The sequence below is a fragment of the Gobio gobio genome (genome assembly GCF_949357685.1).
Source record: "Gobio gobio genome assembly, chromosome: 6".
NCBI lineage: Eukaryota > Metazoa > Chordata > Actinopteri > Cypriniformes > Gobionidae > Gobio > Gobio gobio.
Genome location: NC_137102.1, coordinates 15,604,754 through 15,623,340, shown reverse-complemented (window position 1 = coordinate 15,623,340; position 18,587 = coordinate 15,604,754). Strand labels below are relative to the sequence as shown.

The window sequence follows — 18,587 nt, the reverse complement described above, 5'->3', positions numbered from 1 at the left end:
TGTCACTATTTAAATAGAGTTTAAACAAGAGATTATGCTTCTGGAACCATGATCAGAACAAATAAATTAAAGGTCAAAATCTAAGAAACAACATTATCATTCAGGCTGGTAAAAAGAGCTGCTCTAGACAGGAATCCTTTCTCTTGTGTACGCTTTTGATTTTAAATGTACATTTATTTTCTACTGTCAAGGACCAGTTCACAGTGACTAATGACAGGCTGCTAGAATGTGGTGTCCATGGCAATAGTAATAACACTGAACAACAGCTTTTTACTTTGCTTTATTCTCATTTGTTGCTTAATATGGGTTAATGTTTTTTTTTCTTCTTTTATTATTCCACATATACCTTGCGTAAGATATATATTTTACAGTATATGACTCATTACAACAATAAAAAAATTAGTTCAGCCCCAGAATATCCACTTAACAAAGCACTTTCTCACCTCTCATTACATTCCTGTCACTTTTCTGTTCCTTCTAAGTGTTACAGCACTAAATGTTCTTGGGAAGGAAGGTCTCTCTGAAGTCATTTTGTATGACTTGGCAACAGAGCTCGAAAATTAGCGCATTTCTCAGGTATCCATTTTTATGGGGATGACCAGACCTTGGTTGTCTCACAAGAACCCCACAAATGCCTTTCTGCTGTGTAACATTTAGTACACGCAAATTTATGAGTAAAAAAATGACAGGGCATGGGAAAATATGATCTGGTCATGATAAATAATAACATTATTTAAACAGAATAGAAGGTAAATGGAGCTCTGAAACTCTGTGACTTTTACAGTATGTAACTTTTGCTTCCATGGAAGAACATTGTTTTGCTTGTGCTTCGGCTCTGCATGACTGTGTGGATGAATATGACCCTTCACAATTGATAATGCTGATAATACAATTAACTCCTTACCCACCTGATGAGTAATAAAAATGTCATCTCCGTGTCGCTTTTTTTTTTAAAACATTTCAAATGATTCATTATTTAAATTTTAAAAGGTACATAGTGCACCTTTAAGTTGAGTTTGAGGATTGTGTGACTTTTGAACACACACACTCTAAACACTCAATTTGTCTGATCAATACCCTGTGGAAAGAGTCACAGTCTTATTGGATTAGGACAGAAAAGTGGGTTAAGCATCTTTTGGATGCCACAAATATATCAGATGTAAAGATGCATCGTATCACTTTCCAAACAGGGAAAAAAGGCCTTGAATTCTGTATAACTTTTGAAGAGTTAAAAGTGATAGAGACAAACTAGGTCTCATCTCTAGAGGGCAGTAAAGAACGTTTGACAGCTGATCTGATCAGATCTGGGGCCTGTACCATGATGGTAGTTTAACAAACTCAGGGTTACAGTATTAGTTTTGAGTTGACAAAACCAAACCAATCTATTCAGGCTTTGTTGGTCACATGATGCTGATCATCAACTTTCTCTGTCAACTCAGGCTTTGATCCTGAGTTTAGGAGTTTAGCTGTGACATCAGCAGTGAACAGCCAATCACACGCTGTGGATCAGTAAAACTGAGATTCACTTCTCACGAGAGAAGCAGTGTGATTCACTTCACTCTTCTGCAGAATATTACATGATTGAAAAATATTACGAATTTAAACAAATTTACACAGAAGAAAAGAGCTGTCGAGGAAAACTTTAAGAAAAATCTTATACGTCAATGCAAGTAAAAGTTATGAAGTTAGTTTAGTTGATATATAGAGAGAATTGAACATTTATGCTCACATTTAATTTTTTATAGATTTAGTTATTGAATTTAAAGCTTATTTGTATGACCTTTATATAGGCTATTTATTTTAATATTAACAAAATGCATATTAATGATTGATTTACTAAAATTATACATGTGTAATTGATTATGGGTATAATAATTACATAAATTATTTTTAAATAATTCAAAATTATTATTATTATAAATAAGCATTGTTAAAAGCCAGAGGCTTAAGTCTTTAATAGCCATTTGCTATGCAGTGACCTTTAATTTGGAGAAGAAAAAGGGGAGTGACTTTATTGCATCAGATGTGTGTCACTTTGCTCACAGCTGATTGGTCCAATTTCAGTTTGAGATCTCTTATCCAGAACATAACCTGCCCTGGAGCAGGTTAGCTGTGGAGGGTAAGTTACTATGGAGATGAACACAGCTAAAAGCCAAACCACTTTAATGGTACCTTAAACCCAGGATTGGCACAAACTAAGCTTAAACATATCTGGCTAGCCAGCTAAACCGGCTTCATGGTATAGCCCCCCGATCAAGTTCACACTAGTTAAATAAATATGTATTTACTGAAAATTAATTAATTAAAAAAAGTTTATTGACAAGAATATATTTTACAATACTTTATATTATATTAAATGAATAAAATAATTTTGATATAAAATAATTTAATTACATTGAATCTTGCTTAAAGGGATAGTTCACCCAAAAATGAAAATATATATTATATTATATATATATATATATATATATATATATATATATATATATATATATATATATATATATATATATATATATATATATATATATATATATATATATATATATATATATATATATATATATATATATATATATATATATATATATATATATATATATATTAAAAATTATCAGTAAATGTGTCTCTCTACAATGGTAACAAATGTTATCAATATGCTACTTGAAGCAGGCTTACAGACTTGTGATTGTATGTTTTTTCCGGAGGTCTTTGTAAAAGCATTGGGTGACCTCAGCTGTCACTAGGGCAAGAGCCTGTGAGTGCCCCACCTCACACATACCCTAAATATCTAAATGCACGTGTCATTTAATCAGGAAGCAGAAAGTATGACAGATGCTACTGCAGGATGGCTTGTACATGAATAGTTTTTCTTTACGTGCAGTCTGTTTCTCCATGCATTCACAAACACAAGAGTGCATGCTCTTGAATTTTAAATATTTTTACATTGATTATTTTGTTGTATTTTTAAAATTGCAATATAGATCTTATGGTAGAAAAAAATAATCAACTATATTCAAATAAAATTGAAATGCATGGACCAATGCATCATTTTGAGCTGTATGTTCAGGAAAGACTTCTTCATTCAGCATTCTTCATTCTGTTCATTAGATGCAACAGTCAGAATGTCCCATCCTGCTGTGGGTCTCATTTTCTACAGCTAGTGTGAATAAACAGGAGAGTGCATGTAGGAATGTCTGACACTTGACTGCAGCTTGTGAGTCGCCTCATGTCAAAATGATTTGTGACACTGTTTTTCTGCGCCGAAAGCAGCTCTGAAGTGTATAGCGTAATGGTAATTTGAAGTGAAGAGACACTGCTGTAGTGTACACCCTAAAGCCCAGTAAAAATTAAACAAAATATATTAAAAGAACAGTTTTCCAGGGAAATCATATACTGTATCCTATTCTGCCCTACAAAGGCAAAATGCAATATAGGCCTAACACTGAAACTGAGAATAATGGCTAACAAGCTTTCCTTATTAATTGATTAAAGGGATAGTTCACCCGAAAATGTAAATTAGCCCATTATTTACTCACCCTCAAGTAATCATAGGTGTATATGACATTCTTCTTTCAGACAAATACAATCAGAGTTATTTAAAAAAATGTCCTGGCTCTTCCAAACTTTATAATGGCAGTGAATGGATGTTTCTGTTTTGAAGAAAAGTGCATCCACAGTATCCATCATAAAAGTGCTCCACACGGCTCCAGGGAGTTAATAAAGGCCGTCTGAAGTGAAGCGATGCGTTTGTGTAAGAAAAATATTCATATTTAAACTTTAATCTCTATGTACATTCTGCAATAAAATATTATTATTATTTTTTTTTTTTTTAAATCTCTATCTTCCGCTAACTGTCATACACACGTTCATGAGAGACTGGTGTCCTACATCATACACTGGAACGCCAGTCTCTCTTGAATGCGCGTATGACAGTTAGTGGAAGTTAGAGATTTCAGTTTTAAATATGGATTTTTCTTACACAAATGCATCACTTCACCCCCCCAACCCACAGACACACACACACACACACACACACACACTTCTATGGACTCCAAACCAAAAACAACCATTCAATGTTATTATAAAGCTTGGAAGCGCCTGGACATTTTTTTTACTTTAATGATGTGCAGGAACAAATCAATTATAATGAATATTGCAATATTTCATAAAGAAAATAACAATTGTCGATTTTGATTTCATGTTGACTTTAAGTGAAAAATAATCTACTTTTTCAAGTTTTCCAGCATTTTATTATGGTGTGTTTCTCCAAGAAAATGCTGTTTCCAAAAGTTTGTTCACCTCCACTGATATCAAACACAACACAGAAGCATAAACTGACACAAGCCTACATGGGTGTGGGCTGTCGTCATTCACTGATGAAACTGATGAGACTGAACAACTGAACAAGCTCACTGGCATTTCATTGGCTGAGGGGAGGACTGTCAATCATGCCTACAGCACCTGCGAGCGCTGCAGCCATTAAATGAGCGCTGCGTGACGACTGCGCGTGAACTCAGAAAGCCCTTCTGGATATCCGATCGTCTTCAGCGGCCCGGTAAGTGTGTTCTCTCCTGTTTTACTTCTCTTAGTGGATTCACAGACAACATGGTGTGAAAGTCAAGTAACTGATGCCATAATATGCCTAGGATTTGTGTAAAGTTTTGTAGAATTAACTTGATTCATTTGTAAATGAAGTCTGGTATATCATCTCAAATTCTTCTGTCACTTCTACGAATCCTGTAAACTTGGTGACATTTAGTTTGGAAAAAGTTAATGTAAGGTGAAACTTTAAACCCACACAAGTCATTAAAAGAGTCGTTAAAATATTCTGTGACATGGAAACAGTCCGTTTTCTATATTTTTACACACATGAGCACACCTGCATGCTAACAAAAACGAAACAAAATGTTGTTGCTGTTTTTTTTAATTATTGGATTTTTTTTGGGGGGGGGGGGGGGGGGGGATAAGGCCTAGAATTAGAGCTAATAGGTTTAGGATTTTCATTATCTTTATTATTCAAAATAACTGTACAGTTCCTGTATGTTTGTCCAGTCAGGATATTGTTGTTGTGAGCAGATGCCACAAGAGATTTACATCTTAACTGACTGTTGATTAGATTAGAGGAGATTAGAGAGAACCTTCCTCCTGACAGGGAAATTGACCATTGGCAGGAGCAGCCTGCAAAGAATAGGAGGATATAGAATATTCATGTGATGGTATCGGCCAATCATTTTGTTCAGTTTGCTTTGGATCTATGCTAAAATGTTTCCGTATGCCATAAAGCTGTCAGCTGTAAGTAACCCAAACTGTCTACATTGTCACTCTTAATCCTTTGTTTTCATATAGGCAAATGCAAATCAAATGTATCTGGTTATCTTTGCATTTCTTTTGGGTTTTAAACCCTGACCTCATTCAAAGGTTAATTTGAAGGCATCAGAGTGTTTGTTAATAGCCTAATTTATTGCTCATGCTATCCTTTATTTACATCAGCTTCACTTGTATCCCTTTGATGATCTGTTCCAGAACAATTGGTGGGTTTTTGTGGCAGGGAGAACAGAGACCTAGTGCTCTGGTGTGCCACCACCTCAGACTCATTAGGCAATGAATGTACCCCTGGGTGGCCTTGCTATTTTTAGATTGTTCCTGAGTCTAGTGGAATTCTGGAGCATATGGGGTTCGTAGATAGATGTACAGATAGATGGATAACTTGATAGGTTGTATTGGGAATTTGAGTTTTATGCTAAAAGCTTTGGTAGCTGTATGGGTCAGGGCATGTGGTTTCTTTGAAGTAAAGTGGGTACAGAAATTGTAGAAAGGTTTAAGATAAGATAAAATCCATTTCAAACACAGTGTTCTACTTAGTTTTGATATTAATTACACTACATTTTTCAACTAAATATCCAAATAAATCTAATTGTTAAACTAAATTAACCATATAAACTAAATTACTGATCTAATTACTATTCCATTATTTTCCTGTTTAAAACTGTGAAGCTGCTTTGAAACAATCTGAAAGCACTATATAAATAAAGTTGACTTGACTTAATTAAAATGATTAATCAGATAAAATTATTCTATCTCTCCTAGAAACATTTATATTATCGTTAAACAATAATTGTATTTACACATTTCATTTCTTTATCTAATACTAAGCAAATAAATTTGGGAAAAATGTCCTATAGGCCTAAACTACTGTTCAATTTTATTTACTTATTTATTTATGACTTATTAATTATTAATTTGGAAAATAAACTAAAACTTTTATTCAGCAATAATTAAGCATTAAGTTGATTAAAAGTGACAGCGAAGACTTTTACATTGACCTTTTTGAACTTTTGAACTTTCTATTTATCAAAGAATACTGAAGAAAACAAAAAAATCAGGAAGCACAAATGTTTTCAAAGTTGATCATAAGAAGAAATGTTTTTTGAGCACCAGATCAGCATATTTGGATGATTGCTGTAGGATCATGTGACACTGACTGAAGAAACCTGTTGTAATAATTGTAATAATATTTCACAATATTACTGTTTTTACTGAATTTCGATCAACTAAATGCATCCTTTGTGAGCACAAGTCATACTGATTTGTCATTATTTGAGTAATGTTTTTATTGTGCGGTAATATCGATTGCATAATCATAGAGCGGTTTCTCTTGTGATCTGTAAAAAGCAGCTTTTAGAATATGTTACTGGAATTAACATTGCAATGTTGAACAGTGCAGGGTAGTGAGAGGCCTTATATCTAAAGCAGATGAGCAGGGTTGTGTTGAGTCAGCGCTGGATACTGTCTATGTATGAAACGAGGACAGAGACAAGAAGTCTGGAGTCGGTCTCACATTTCCTGGGAAAAGAGAGAGCAGCCTGGGGACCCACAGACACAGGCCCCGCTGTCACTATAACATGGCAGTGTTACATTTTAAAAGTTCAAATACTTTGAACGTATTGGTCTAAAACTTCTAACTGAGGTATATTTAGCAAAGAAACGACTGACATGGTATCGGAAGTGGATGATGTAAATTTAAATGCATTCTATATAGAAAGTGACGGTCAACTGCAGTGCTTTTCTGTACCTTTCCTACTTTTCAGCATATTTTACCCTATTAAATATACTGCAAAATAAAGCAAAGACAGCATGTCTTTCAATTGCTTTGTCTTTGTGGCTGCATGCAAAACAAACATGCAGGACAACCCTTATAGATTTATGAGGTCAAAATGTCAGCATAACTTCGTATCTGTAAACATGTACTTAAAATTACACATGCTAATAAAACACAATGCTGTAAAGTGCTTGCATTGCACTGATGTGGCAATCACAGCAGGTCTCATCTGGCCTGTTGTAAAAGATATTTAACTGAATGGGGCATGAAGCTAATTCAAGGGGGAAGTTTTAGCCTAAGGCCTTACTTGGATGTCTATTAAACCGGACAATATCTACAAGGGGTCACCCACTCAGACACGGGCAACCAAATCCTGTCAGGCAGATTATTTATGGTGCATCGCAGAGACTGTTTTACCACTGTTGCTATTCATGGAACCACAGTGATCTTTAGAAAGCAGGAAGCAAGTGGTGATGAATGGACATTAACTTAAGTATCAAAATATCAGTGTCACTGTATGGAGCTTGACCTACATATCGGCCAACACCCTTTCAAGGGCCCACTAGTATGGAGGATGATTTTATAGAGTCATATAAAGGTAAATGTTTCTCTTTTTTTATTTTCCAGAGTCAGGATGGAGGAAGCAGAACTCTTAAAGGAGCGTCTTCAAGCTATTACGGTAACCTCACTTGGGTTTGTCTACTTATTTCATTGTGATTGGTTAAAAGCTGCAACCTCTTCTTAAATATTTCTGTATAGTGATCACTAAACTTCTTATTTACAATTATAGTATGTATTATTTTGAATTTGCTATTTTTTATATTTTCAGTTTATTTTAATTTGTTAATTATTTTATGTTTATTATTTTTCAACAATGAACTGTATAGTTGACATCAGGCAACCGCTTTCCTATCGTATAGCTGTGCTACTGTAGTTCCATGTCTCCATTTGCCCACAGAATAAGAAAAAAATCCAAGAGGAAATTGCCCACAAACGGCTCGAGATCGACAGAGAGAAACTGAAGCTTCAGCATGTTAAGGTACCTTCTTGATGTTTGAAGTATAGTTTCATATTCATCAGCATTTTTCTGAATTTTATGGTTTGAATTTTAAGGGTCTGGAATTTGACGTATATCCCTGTATCTTTCATAGAAAAGATCTATGAGAGATCTGTGGCTCATGGATGGGATGAACAGCAGTAATGCACAGGAAACACAAAAAGCTCTTGACGATGCCCAACAAACGAAACACCTCAAGAGTAATATACATCGGTAAGACAAATTATTGTATTGTGCCTTATTTTTTCATTTCAATGGTTTCATAACTGCAGTATTATTTATACCATCTCTACCACAAGAGAGTGGCTGTTGAGCCAAACACCATTTTTCTGTTTAAGATTTTTGAACGCTATCTCACAACTACGGATGCACTGAATCCAGGATTCGGATTCGAATTCGGCCGAATATTGGGCTCTTTGAAGGGATTGGGTTTCTGCCGAACCTTTAGAATATTTTTCCACCGAACCCTAGGGTTGCACTACGCGCGCTACACTGGTCGACGTAATGGTGCCACCGTTGATTATGGGAACGTGTTTACTAGGTGGACCGTTCGAATGCAGTCGGCTGTAAGAAGGTGAAAATGGAACTTGTGAGCAGAAAAAAGTATTGTTTGGCAGTACTAAGAAGGCGATTCAAGTCGAGCTACATGTTCCATTTGCAATGCCGATTTGTCGCATTGTGACAAGGACCCTTAACAATAGCCGCTGTTAAAACATTTGCGTATAAAACATCCGAAAGAATACGAGTTGTGCATGAAGGAATCTACAGACAGTAGCCAAAATGCAGCAACTTCAGGTATGGCAAAGGATGGACAGTCATCCTGGCATAATGTTGCCTATTCTTTCTTTGTTACAGTTCAAATGAAATTAAATGAAAAATACACTGCTGTGGACGTTGTTTACTTCATTAATGTGTTTACTGTGATAATGGACTGAGGATGGGAGTAGGATTCGTTATTCGGATTCGGCAGTGGATTCGGTATTTGGCCGAACCCCAAAAATCTGGATTCGGTGCATCCCTACTCACAACCAATTCATACTTATTTTACGAGGTGACTAATTCGTAGAAGTTGTACGACCTCACTCGTACAAATTCATATGATTTGTCTAAACCAGTGACGGGTAGGTTTAGCGGTAGGTCATTCGTACAAATTTATACGAATTGGACAACTAGTAAAATGCATATGATTTAGCAAAAATCGTACGAATTTGTACGAGTGAGGTCGAATGAATTTGTACGAATTAGCCACCTCGTAAAATCCTTAAGAATTGCCGTGAGATCGGTTTGGATTTTTCCATAAAGAATGTCAGTTATTTTATTGAGATGATCATAGATTATCACATGCATACTAGCATCTGAATACAGTTAAAACATTTCCAATCAGATTTTAAGGGTCTTTTGAATTTAGCTTCAGGGGTTGGCCTGATGTTTTCTCAGCTTTCTCATTTGCCCTGTGGTGCCCTTATGAAGTATGAGGCAAGCGGTGTGCAATGCTTTGTAATCGCATTGCATTGTAGTAGGCAATGAAGTCAGAGAAGGATGCTTAAAAAAGCTTTCCCCATGTCCTTGAAAAGCTGCTATATGCAGGTCACACCCTGGTACAAATATTGCTGTTGGTTTCATTCTTTGCGAGTGTGTTAAATGATTCAGACTGAACCTCAGTCGTATGAGAGTGTAAATTCTTATGTCTTTAAATAAATATTTGTTTATAATGTATTCATACCCTCTTAACAACTCATTGTGTCTTTAACCTATTGGATCTAGCATGTCTATGCAACAAAAAGTACAAACAGAGCGACAGGTGCTTTCTCACTATTGTGTGACTTAACCCAGTAACAGAGGCCAATCTCAGTGTGTGTGATGAGAACTCTAGAGGACAGAGGGTTTAGAAAGTCTTATTTAAACAATTATTATCACAAATTATCTGTAGGATAGAGAAAGAGATTGAAGCGTTGGAGAGAGAGGAAATGAACATCTCAACAAATGAGGGGCTGATTCTAAAGAGGCTAAAAGCCGTTGAAAAATCTCCAGAGGACATAATTAAGGTACAGTGCTTTTGTCAAAATGAACAGAAACTGTGTCTTTTGCTTTAATTAACTACCGGTATGTAAAATAAAAAAAATAGGCTTTATACATTGGAAAATTAAAGACACTTTACATTAAAGGTTGATTCTGTTTGTATCTTCACAGGCAGTGAATGCAGATTTCATATCAGGTAAATACTGTAAAAATACATCACAATCACAAAACAATTGTTTTGAATTCTGGATTATTTATGAATATTGTTACTTTTGTTTTTTTGCAGACCCAATATATATACATTCAACAATTCCAAATATGCTAAAGCCCAGCACACCTCTATTAAATCAGAGGAAGAAACGAGACTTGGAAACTGAAGCAAAAAATGACCACGCCAAACCTGGTAAACTGAATGAAGATTTCAAACCATCTTATATTTCTATATTTGATATATTGGTAACCCTTTACAATAAGGTTGTATTAGTTAACATTAGTTAATGCATTAGTTAACATGAACTAACCATGAACAACACCTCTGTTCAGCATTAGTTAATCTTTGTTAACGTTAGTTCATAAAAATCTAGCTGTTCATGGTTTGTTCATGTTAGTTCACAGTGCATTAACTAATGTTTGCAAGATTTTAATAATGCATTAGTAAATGTCGAAATGAACATTAACAAAGATCAATAAATGCTTTAAAAGTGCAGTTCATTATTAGTTCATGTTAACTAATGTTAACTAATGAACCTTATTGTAAAGTGTTACCGATACATTTCTATAATGCAGAACAGCAAAACAAATCTGTTAAAACAGGGTTTCACAAATCCCTGGGGAATAACAATAAATTGTGAGTTGATTAATTAATTAATAAATGTAAATGTGAGCTTTGGGTCATGACCGAAAGGACAAGATCCCGGATACAGGCGGCCGAAATGAGTTTTCTCCGCAGGGTGGCTGGGCGCTCCCTTAGAGATAGGGTGAGGAGCTCAGTCACTCGGGAGGAACTCGGAGTAGAGCCGCTGCTCCTCCACATCGAGAGGGGACAGCTGAGGTGGCTCGGGCATCTGTTCCGGATGCCTCCTGAACGCCTTCCCGGGAAGGTGTTTCGGGCATGTCCAACCGGGAGGAGGCCCCGGGGAAGACCTAGGACACGCTGGAGGGACTATGTCTTCCGGCTGGCCTGGGAACGCCTCGGTGTCCCCCCGGAAGAGCTGGAGGAAGTGTCTAGGGAGAGGGAAGTCTGGGCATCTCTGCTTAGACTGCTGCCCCCGCGACCCGGCCCTGGATAAAGCGGAAGAAGATGGATGGATGGATGGAAAATGTGTTAATTAAATCATAATTTATTAAAAAATTTAATAAAAACAAAAAAAAATGAAACGTGTACCAAACCAAGATCAAAAATGTAATTTGTTTACCTGCTTGTCATGTGACCATTAACCAAAAGCAGATAACTGTGAACATGCAAATATATATTTTTAATTATTGAAATATTCACTTAAAATCATGTCATTTTTGTGCCACCAAATAGAACAAAATAATGATCATTTTCAAACAGGTTTCACTTCAAACAAACAGGGCAAACAAGGTTGATCATAGAGACTATTGGTGCCAATGGTTCTACGATCTACTTAGGCTTATGAAATGCAGCCCTGGGGTCCGTTCTTCGTACCTGAGATGATTTGACAGATCCCAGATCTTTTCATCGTGATAACTGATCTCTGGCTAATTTGGTTCTTCAAACAAATTTGCAGATTGGATTAAAATATCTGGATTAAGTTATCTAAGATTACTGCGCATTCCTGTGTTCACTGAAGAGGGCAGATGCATCTATATTCGAAACCACGATCAGCAATGCAGCAATTAGCTGGCGGTAAAACGTAATGACCTCATATAATTAATAAAGCCACCTGGCAAAAAAAACATAACAACTTTTTTTAAAAAACACGAATTTCTGGACCTTTAATAAGGAAACAGCCAAATGACAAAACCAACAGTTGAAAAAATGAAAAGTTCAACATGAAAAGTTATAATTATTTATATTCATGACTTTATAGTATTTGTACAAATCATCAACAATCAAATCCAGCTAACTGAGTTGGTGATATACAAAGAACTGACCCCTGGGCTGCGTTCAGCCCCGACAAAACGTTGCACAACGTTTTTTAAATGGAAACAGTGGTGCGTTGGACACCCTGTTCTGATTTCTTGCAACTATGGCAGCTGAGAAGGCCATTCTTTGTGTTCTTTTTGAAGAATTTTCTGAGCCTGATAAAACGGTTTAAATACGTGTTTAATACTGCAAAATACGATCAATGTTACTGACACTGCCCTTGCCGTCCAGAATAAAAGTCGAACATCCCAATTGAGTGAAGGGATTTGTGGAAACTGTGGTTCCTAATTATTGTAATCCAACATTTGCCTCGTATTTCAGGCTGAAAAGACAAACATGTCTTCTAATATCTTCAATTGTTGCGTAAACCGAGCTGCAGCAAACACATTTGTAAATGACTTTACTTGGACCCATTGTGTGAACTGTCCCTTTAATACTGCGTGGTTTATATACATGTTGCTGCTGATTGGACATTTTTGACACGTTTTCTCTTGTTTGGTGGATGTATCTCAAAGCCGTTGCACACAGTTTCCAGGAAACATGTCGTTCAACCCAGAAACGTTGTGCATCGGTTTGAGCTTGAATGTGCCCCAGGTGTCATTGGTGTTCAAACAAAGTCCCGCCTCCAAAATCACACCATTGTTTGAGCTAATGTTTTTATGTTGTGATGCTCAAATAGAGCAACGTTTTATATGCAAAGATAATGGTAAATATTTCAACTTAATATTTAAATATTGTAATATATAATATTAAATATATAAATATTTAATCTTCATACAATTAAAAAAAATCTTATATATTACACACATTCCATTTGTCTCTTACAGCTTTGTTTGCCATGGAAATTAACGTTCAGAAGGACTTGCGCACAGGTGAAAGCCAAGTGCTGTCCACCTCCGCCATTTCTCCCCAAGAGCTCCAGCAGAGAGGCATCAAAGTCTATGACGATGGCCGGAAGTCTGTCTACGCCTTACGCACGGACGGCCACCAGCCTGGTGCGAACGGAGTGGATGAACTCAGTCCCGTGGAGGTTGAAGAGCTGCTGAGACAGGCCTCTGAGAAAAAGAAGAGGTCCAGTCAGGTTCAAATGGGCCCTTCACATCCCTACAACATCTCCCATGAACTACAATCAGACCCCAACAACAGAGAGAAGCACAAATCCAACGGAAACCAAGATCCCTACAGCATTGACTTGTCTGCATGGCCCGAGCTTGTGTACAAAGATGGTGTTCGCTATCCAGAGGATGCGGGTCATAGACTTCCACTCCTTCCAATGCCTGATTATAATGACCGGCAAGACGAATACTATCAGAACGGCAATGGGAACAACTACAGCCGTGAGTTATATAGCGGGGAAAGACACGCGCATGGACAATATTACAACCGAAGAGAGAACAACCAGGGAACGCAGCATTTGGATTGTGACATCAGAAACCACAGCCTGTGCTCGGCCTACTCTGAGGACTCTAAAGTCAGCATCCTGAACGCCATGCCATCGGACGAGCCCGTCACCATGATCTTCATGGGCTACCAGAATGCCGAAGATGACAGCCAGAGCTATGAGGGCTCAGTTCGGGCAGAGCTGGTGATCATTGGAGACGGTGAAGATGATGCAAGCAAGAGCTCCACCGCCAACAATGCCTTTTCCTACTCTGCTGGACGAAAGGGCAAAAGAGATGGCATGAAGGACCCGTCAACTACAGGTAACCGAAAGATAAAAAAAGTCAAAGGGAGACACAAGCACTGCTGTGTGCTGATGTAGTATCACTAACACTCAGCTCTTCTATGATGCAGCTTCTCACCAGACTGGCTTTCCTCACTCTGCATGCTGGACACTGCTGTGGTTTTCAGTTTTTCAGTGTCTTAAACTGTCCTTCATGTTGTCATTTGCTTATGTTGTCTGACAGTGTTTGTAGAAACACTTTGTCGTATGTTTAGCTTTAGACCAGGGGTCTTCATCTGCAGGGGGTCCAACAATTATCCTTTAAAATCTATAATAAGTTAACTAAAAACAAATCTAAGATCATCTAAATACACTACAGTTCATGGGCGTCGGAAGCAAAAAAATTTTGGTTGGGTCCTCTCTCAGAAACATTTTACCGGAGTAGATGCCATTTACATTAAGTACAAAAGTATTGAAATCATTATATCATTGAGAGTGACAATAGTGTAGGGGTAAGACGCATGACATCAAGTTTTTACGCATATCGACCCGAGGTTCGAATCTGCCTTTTGCTGAACTCCCTCTACTCCCTTTCCCCATCACATCGGAAAGGCATTTATTTTCCATCAAAATTAAGAAAATACTAGAAAAGTGGAAATAAAGCGTCTAACATGTGTTTAATATTAAGTGTTTATCAGTTAGGGGTAGGTAAACAGACGTGCTGAATTAGAGGCGATAAAAGTGAGTGGGTCCAATATCATTGATCGTTAAAAGTGGGTGGGTCTTGTCCCACCCACATACAATGGTTCCGATGCCCATGCTACAGTTTAAAAGTTTTGGGTTAGTAAGACTTTTTAATGTTTTTAAGGAAGACATTATACTCTCCAAGGCTCCCATTTATTTGATCAAAAATCCCGCACACCAATGTGCATTGGCTCGTTTTGTATACACTTGAAGATGATAGGGCTCCCAGAAGTGATCCCAATTCGTCGGTGACGTCCGACTGAAAGGGAACCGTGATACATTTTCTTCTCTGATGAATACAGTTGAAAAATAAATTTAATAATATATATGAAATAAATTTCTAAAGAACAGCATTTATTTTAAACAGTAAAAAAAACAAAAAGAGAAACAGTCTTTACTGTCACTTTTGATCAAGTAAGTGCATCTTTGCTGAATTAAATCATTAATTTAAAAAAATAATATACAGAATATCTTCTGGCTCCAAAAAGGGAAGTGTATGTCATTGTACCTTCCATATTAAAGGTGCACTATGAAACTTTTTTTTTAAAGTAAAATATCCAAAAACCACAAGGCCAGTGTTAAATATTTCGTTCAGTTGAGTACTTACAATATCCCAAATGTTTCCAACTATTTCTAAAACGTGAGAAATTTGTTATTTTAACCAAGGTACCTGAATTGCGTCAATTGCGTCATATCTGCGTTACCCTCAGTTTCTGTTTTTTTGTTTTGTTTTTATTTTGCAGAAACGCTTTACTCTTAGGCCCTGTCCCAAATGGCACCCTAAACCCTCACGGTTTTCCTCTGTGTCCGCACTTTCACGACGTAATGCCGCTTTGACTGCCGAGAGAAGTCTACTGCGTAACCAGAAGTGCGCATCGAGAGCGCATATTGACCTCAAAGTGGGCGCTCGCGAGCACCCTTCTGAGACATAAAATGACAAATGGGACACCCAGCGGTCTCGTGGACTTAACGGACACGCGCACACCTGCCATTGTAAGTCCACAAGACCGAAAGTGCACATGAAGTGTGCCATTTGGGACAGGGCCTACTGCAGTGTGCAACAAGTGTCATCGCAGCCGCAGAGTGAAAGCACAGCGTAACGTCATAACATCATTTTCAACCCGCTCAAATGTATCTAATATGATAAACAGAGCTGCGTTACCTCATACTCATGACCGGAAAAGCGGAAATGGCGCCGACGACTGTGGCATAATAAAAGTCCTGCTGCTCGCGAGGCGTTACATTCATCGTATTAACAATCGCTCCAGCAGCCTTGCTCAGCTCCCACAACACTCGGTCCTGCTCTGCTTCATACTACAGTAACGTTAATAATCGCATGAACATGATTTCTGCCCAAGTCCTATCCCGATTCTTTTCCACCGGCTGTGAGGTGAAGACCACATGTCCCAGGATTCTGCTCTCAAACGTGGCGTCATCAAACTACGCCTTTGTTTTGAATAGGCGACCTCTAGTGGACGGAAAAGTTGCATAGTGCACCTTTAAGATGTACATGACATTTCTTAATATGTGATTCTGTAAATAAATACTGGTCATTTTAATAATTTTGCAATATAAACATCATAAGTATGCTTTCATACGGGCCTATTCAGGTTATTAATGGTCAAGCTTAAAATACCTAAATTAAATTTTACACAAAATGCATCTCTATCCACTCTTTCCTCCTTGGAAAAAAAGACCCCTGATTTAGAGCTTTACCTCCCTCTAGTGGTGAAAGGGAAGAATTTCACATCTCTTTCAAAATAATACATAAAATATGCAATCACTTTCCTTTGTTTTCGCCTGCCAAACTTTCTATGCTATTTCTTTCTCTTTTTTTTCACATTTTGCATATAATTTCCTCACTGTGCTTTTGCCACTTGCAATAATAAGCATGACAGCATGCCGTCTGCTTTGACATATGAACCGTCATGCTTGCTGTCATGGATTGTGTTTTTTTTTTCCTGTCATGCATCCTTTCTTTTGCTTTGACATTGTGTGTATGAGAGTGTTGTGTGAAAAGAGTGAGAGATGAATCTTTGTAATAAAACGGATTGAATGAGTCTTGTTTTTTGTCTTTTCAGTAGTTTCAGTAGTTCTTAAGTAGTTTGAAGGGATAGTTCACCCAGAAAATGCGAATGAATCAGTGTTTTTTATTATTTATTTGCTATTATATTCATTATTATTTTGAATTTGATTTTTTTTTTTCAGTTTTCATTTAAATTGTAGGGTTTTTTTTGTATTCTGTTATGTGTGTTTAAGGTTTTTTTATAGTTAGCTTTAATTTATTTTTATTTCACTTTTACTACTTCAACAGACTTATTTTATTTGTTTATTGCCAAAGAAACATGTATTATTTTCAATTAATATGTATATTTTATTTTATTTCAGCTTTAATTAACAATAACGGTTAGTTTTAGCTTTAGTTAACAATAGTATATTGTATAGCATACAATATTTTTTTTCACGGAACACAAAAGGAGCTTCACAGCTGCTGTTAAAGCCACTATTGACTTATTATATTGTACGTTTTTTTTTTTTGAAGAAAAAAAAAATCCTTTTGTGTTCCACTGATAATGTCACAGCACACACATTCTCAAGTCATGAGTAAATGACAGAATATTCATTTTTGAGTGATCTATTCCTTTAATGCTGAAAAACAAGCTGGTTATGGCATCACCACCCACACAAATGTTGCATGAAAAGATAAGTGACTCACAACTTTTGACGCCACACTAACTTAAAGCCATTATGACAATATTTTGCTGCTATAGACATCATATAAATGATGTCGTTTAACAGTATGCTTTATCTTAAAAAAAGGGGGGAGGACACCCCCACACATGGCCCCCTCTCTGTCATCTCTTCATTGTAGAATACGCAATCCAGCCCTGCCAATCTTCTTCAGAAACACGCACACTCTGAGCGCCCCAGTGGTGGGCAGATAATTTGCTGCGCATGTCTTCCAACCTTAAGAGGCTTTTAAGAAGGCTGGGTGGTGTGCTTGAAACACTCTTATATAATCAATCTTTGGGGATTATATAAATGGGCATAGCTTGTTTCATGAGGTCTTTATAGCTTGAGTTATTAAGATGACCCTTTTACTTAAACTGCATGCCCTTACACAAAAGATTAGTCGGTGAGGAGGTGGAGCACTGCTGAGAGGTATCACAGGAAAGCTACTGGTGTGCATCAGCTGTCCATTAACTTCTGTTTGGTTGGGAGGATAGAATTGAGCAGCTAAATCAATGTCTTTTCTCTCATGCTCCCTACAGCATTACAGATCCAGATGGAGAAACTGGGTCAAACCGCATAGTGCCCAACACGCACATTTTGTGGAACTCACATGCGCACCCTGAGAATCTTGTACGATTGTCCGAAGTGGCCGGCGAGACGAGAAACATTGATCAACATCTTCTGAAAGTGAAGGGAGGATGTACTATTAACACTTTTCAAGAAAAAATACTTGATAACTCTATGGCTTACATTTTGTGCCTCTGTCAGTTTCTTTTATTAAAAATTGTACTAATACAACTGTATATTGCCAAAAAAAACTCAATAGCTATACATGAGACTGTAGGCTAAGAGACTGAACCTCTTAAAGGGAAGAGATTACTGTCATACGTCACTGAAGCTTCCTTTCAGATGTGTTCTCCTTGTAGCAAAACCTATAATGACAGTCAAACCTCATGATGTGTGTGTGTGTGTGTGTGTGTGTGTGTGTGTGTGTGTGTGTGTGTGTGTGTGTGTGTGTGTGTGTGTGTGTGTGTGTGTGTGTGTGTGTGTGTGTGTGTGTGTGTGTGTGTGTGTGTGTGTGTGTGTGTGTGTGTGTGTGTGTGTGTGTGTGTGTGTGTGTGTGTGTGTGTGTGTGTGTGTGTGTGTGTGTGTGTGTGTG

The 18,587-nt window shown here is 37.2% G+C and overlaps 1 protein-coding gene across 3 annotated transcripts; it reads left to right on the top strand.

The window, feature by feature from the left end:
* The first annotated feature begins 4,488 nt into the window (after positions 1–4,488).
* Positions 4,489–16,755, top strand: palmda (palmdelphin a). 3 transcript variants are annotated; one of them, XR_013816687.1, is made up of 9 exons: positions 4,489–4,558; positions 7,730–7,781; positions 8,061–8,141; positions 8,254–8,372; positions 10,090–10,204; positions 10,350–10,374; positions 10,465–10,581; positions 13,116–15,266; positions 15,738–16,753. XR_013816687.1 is itself a non-coding variant. In XM_079819368.1 (8 exons), exons 2-8 carry the CDS (start codon positions 7,737–7,739, stop codon positions 14,048–14,050), a joined length of 1,437 nt encoding a protein of 478 aa, XP_079675494.1. In that variant the 5' UTR covers positions 4,489–4,558; positions 7,730–7,736; the 3' UTR covers positions 14,051–16,755. The 3 variants fall into 3 exon arrangements, 2 of the variants coding, with proteins under 2 accessions (XP_079675494.1, XP_079675495.1); XM_079819368.1 differs by having other exon boundaries at positions 13,116–16,755; XM_079819369.1 differs by lacking the exon at positions 4,489–4,558 and adding an exon at positions 5,170–5,295 and having other exon boundaries at positions 13,116–16,749.
* The last annotated feature ends 1,832 nt before the right edge of the window (positions 16,756–18,587 follow it).

Coding starts and splice junctions, on each gene's coding strand:
- palmda (XM_079819368.1), top strand. CDS start 7,737: ATGGAGGAAGCAGAACTCTTAAAGGAGCGTCTTCAAGCTATTACG. Junction 8,142..8,253: donor TGAAGCTTCAGCATGTTAAG/GTACCTTCTTGA, acceptor TATCTTTCATAG/AAAAGATCTATGAGAGATCT. Junction 10,375..10,464: donor GAATGCAGATTTCATATCAG/GTAAATACTGTA, acceptor GTTTTTTTGCAG/ACCCAATATATATACATTCA.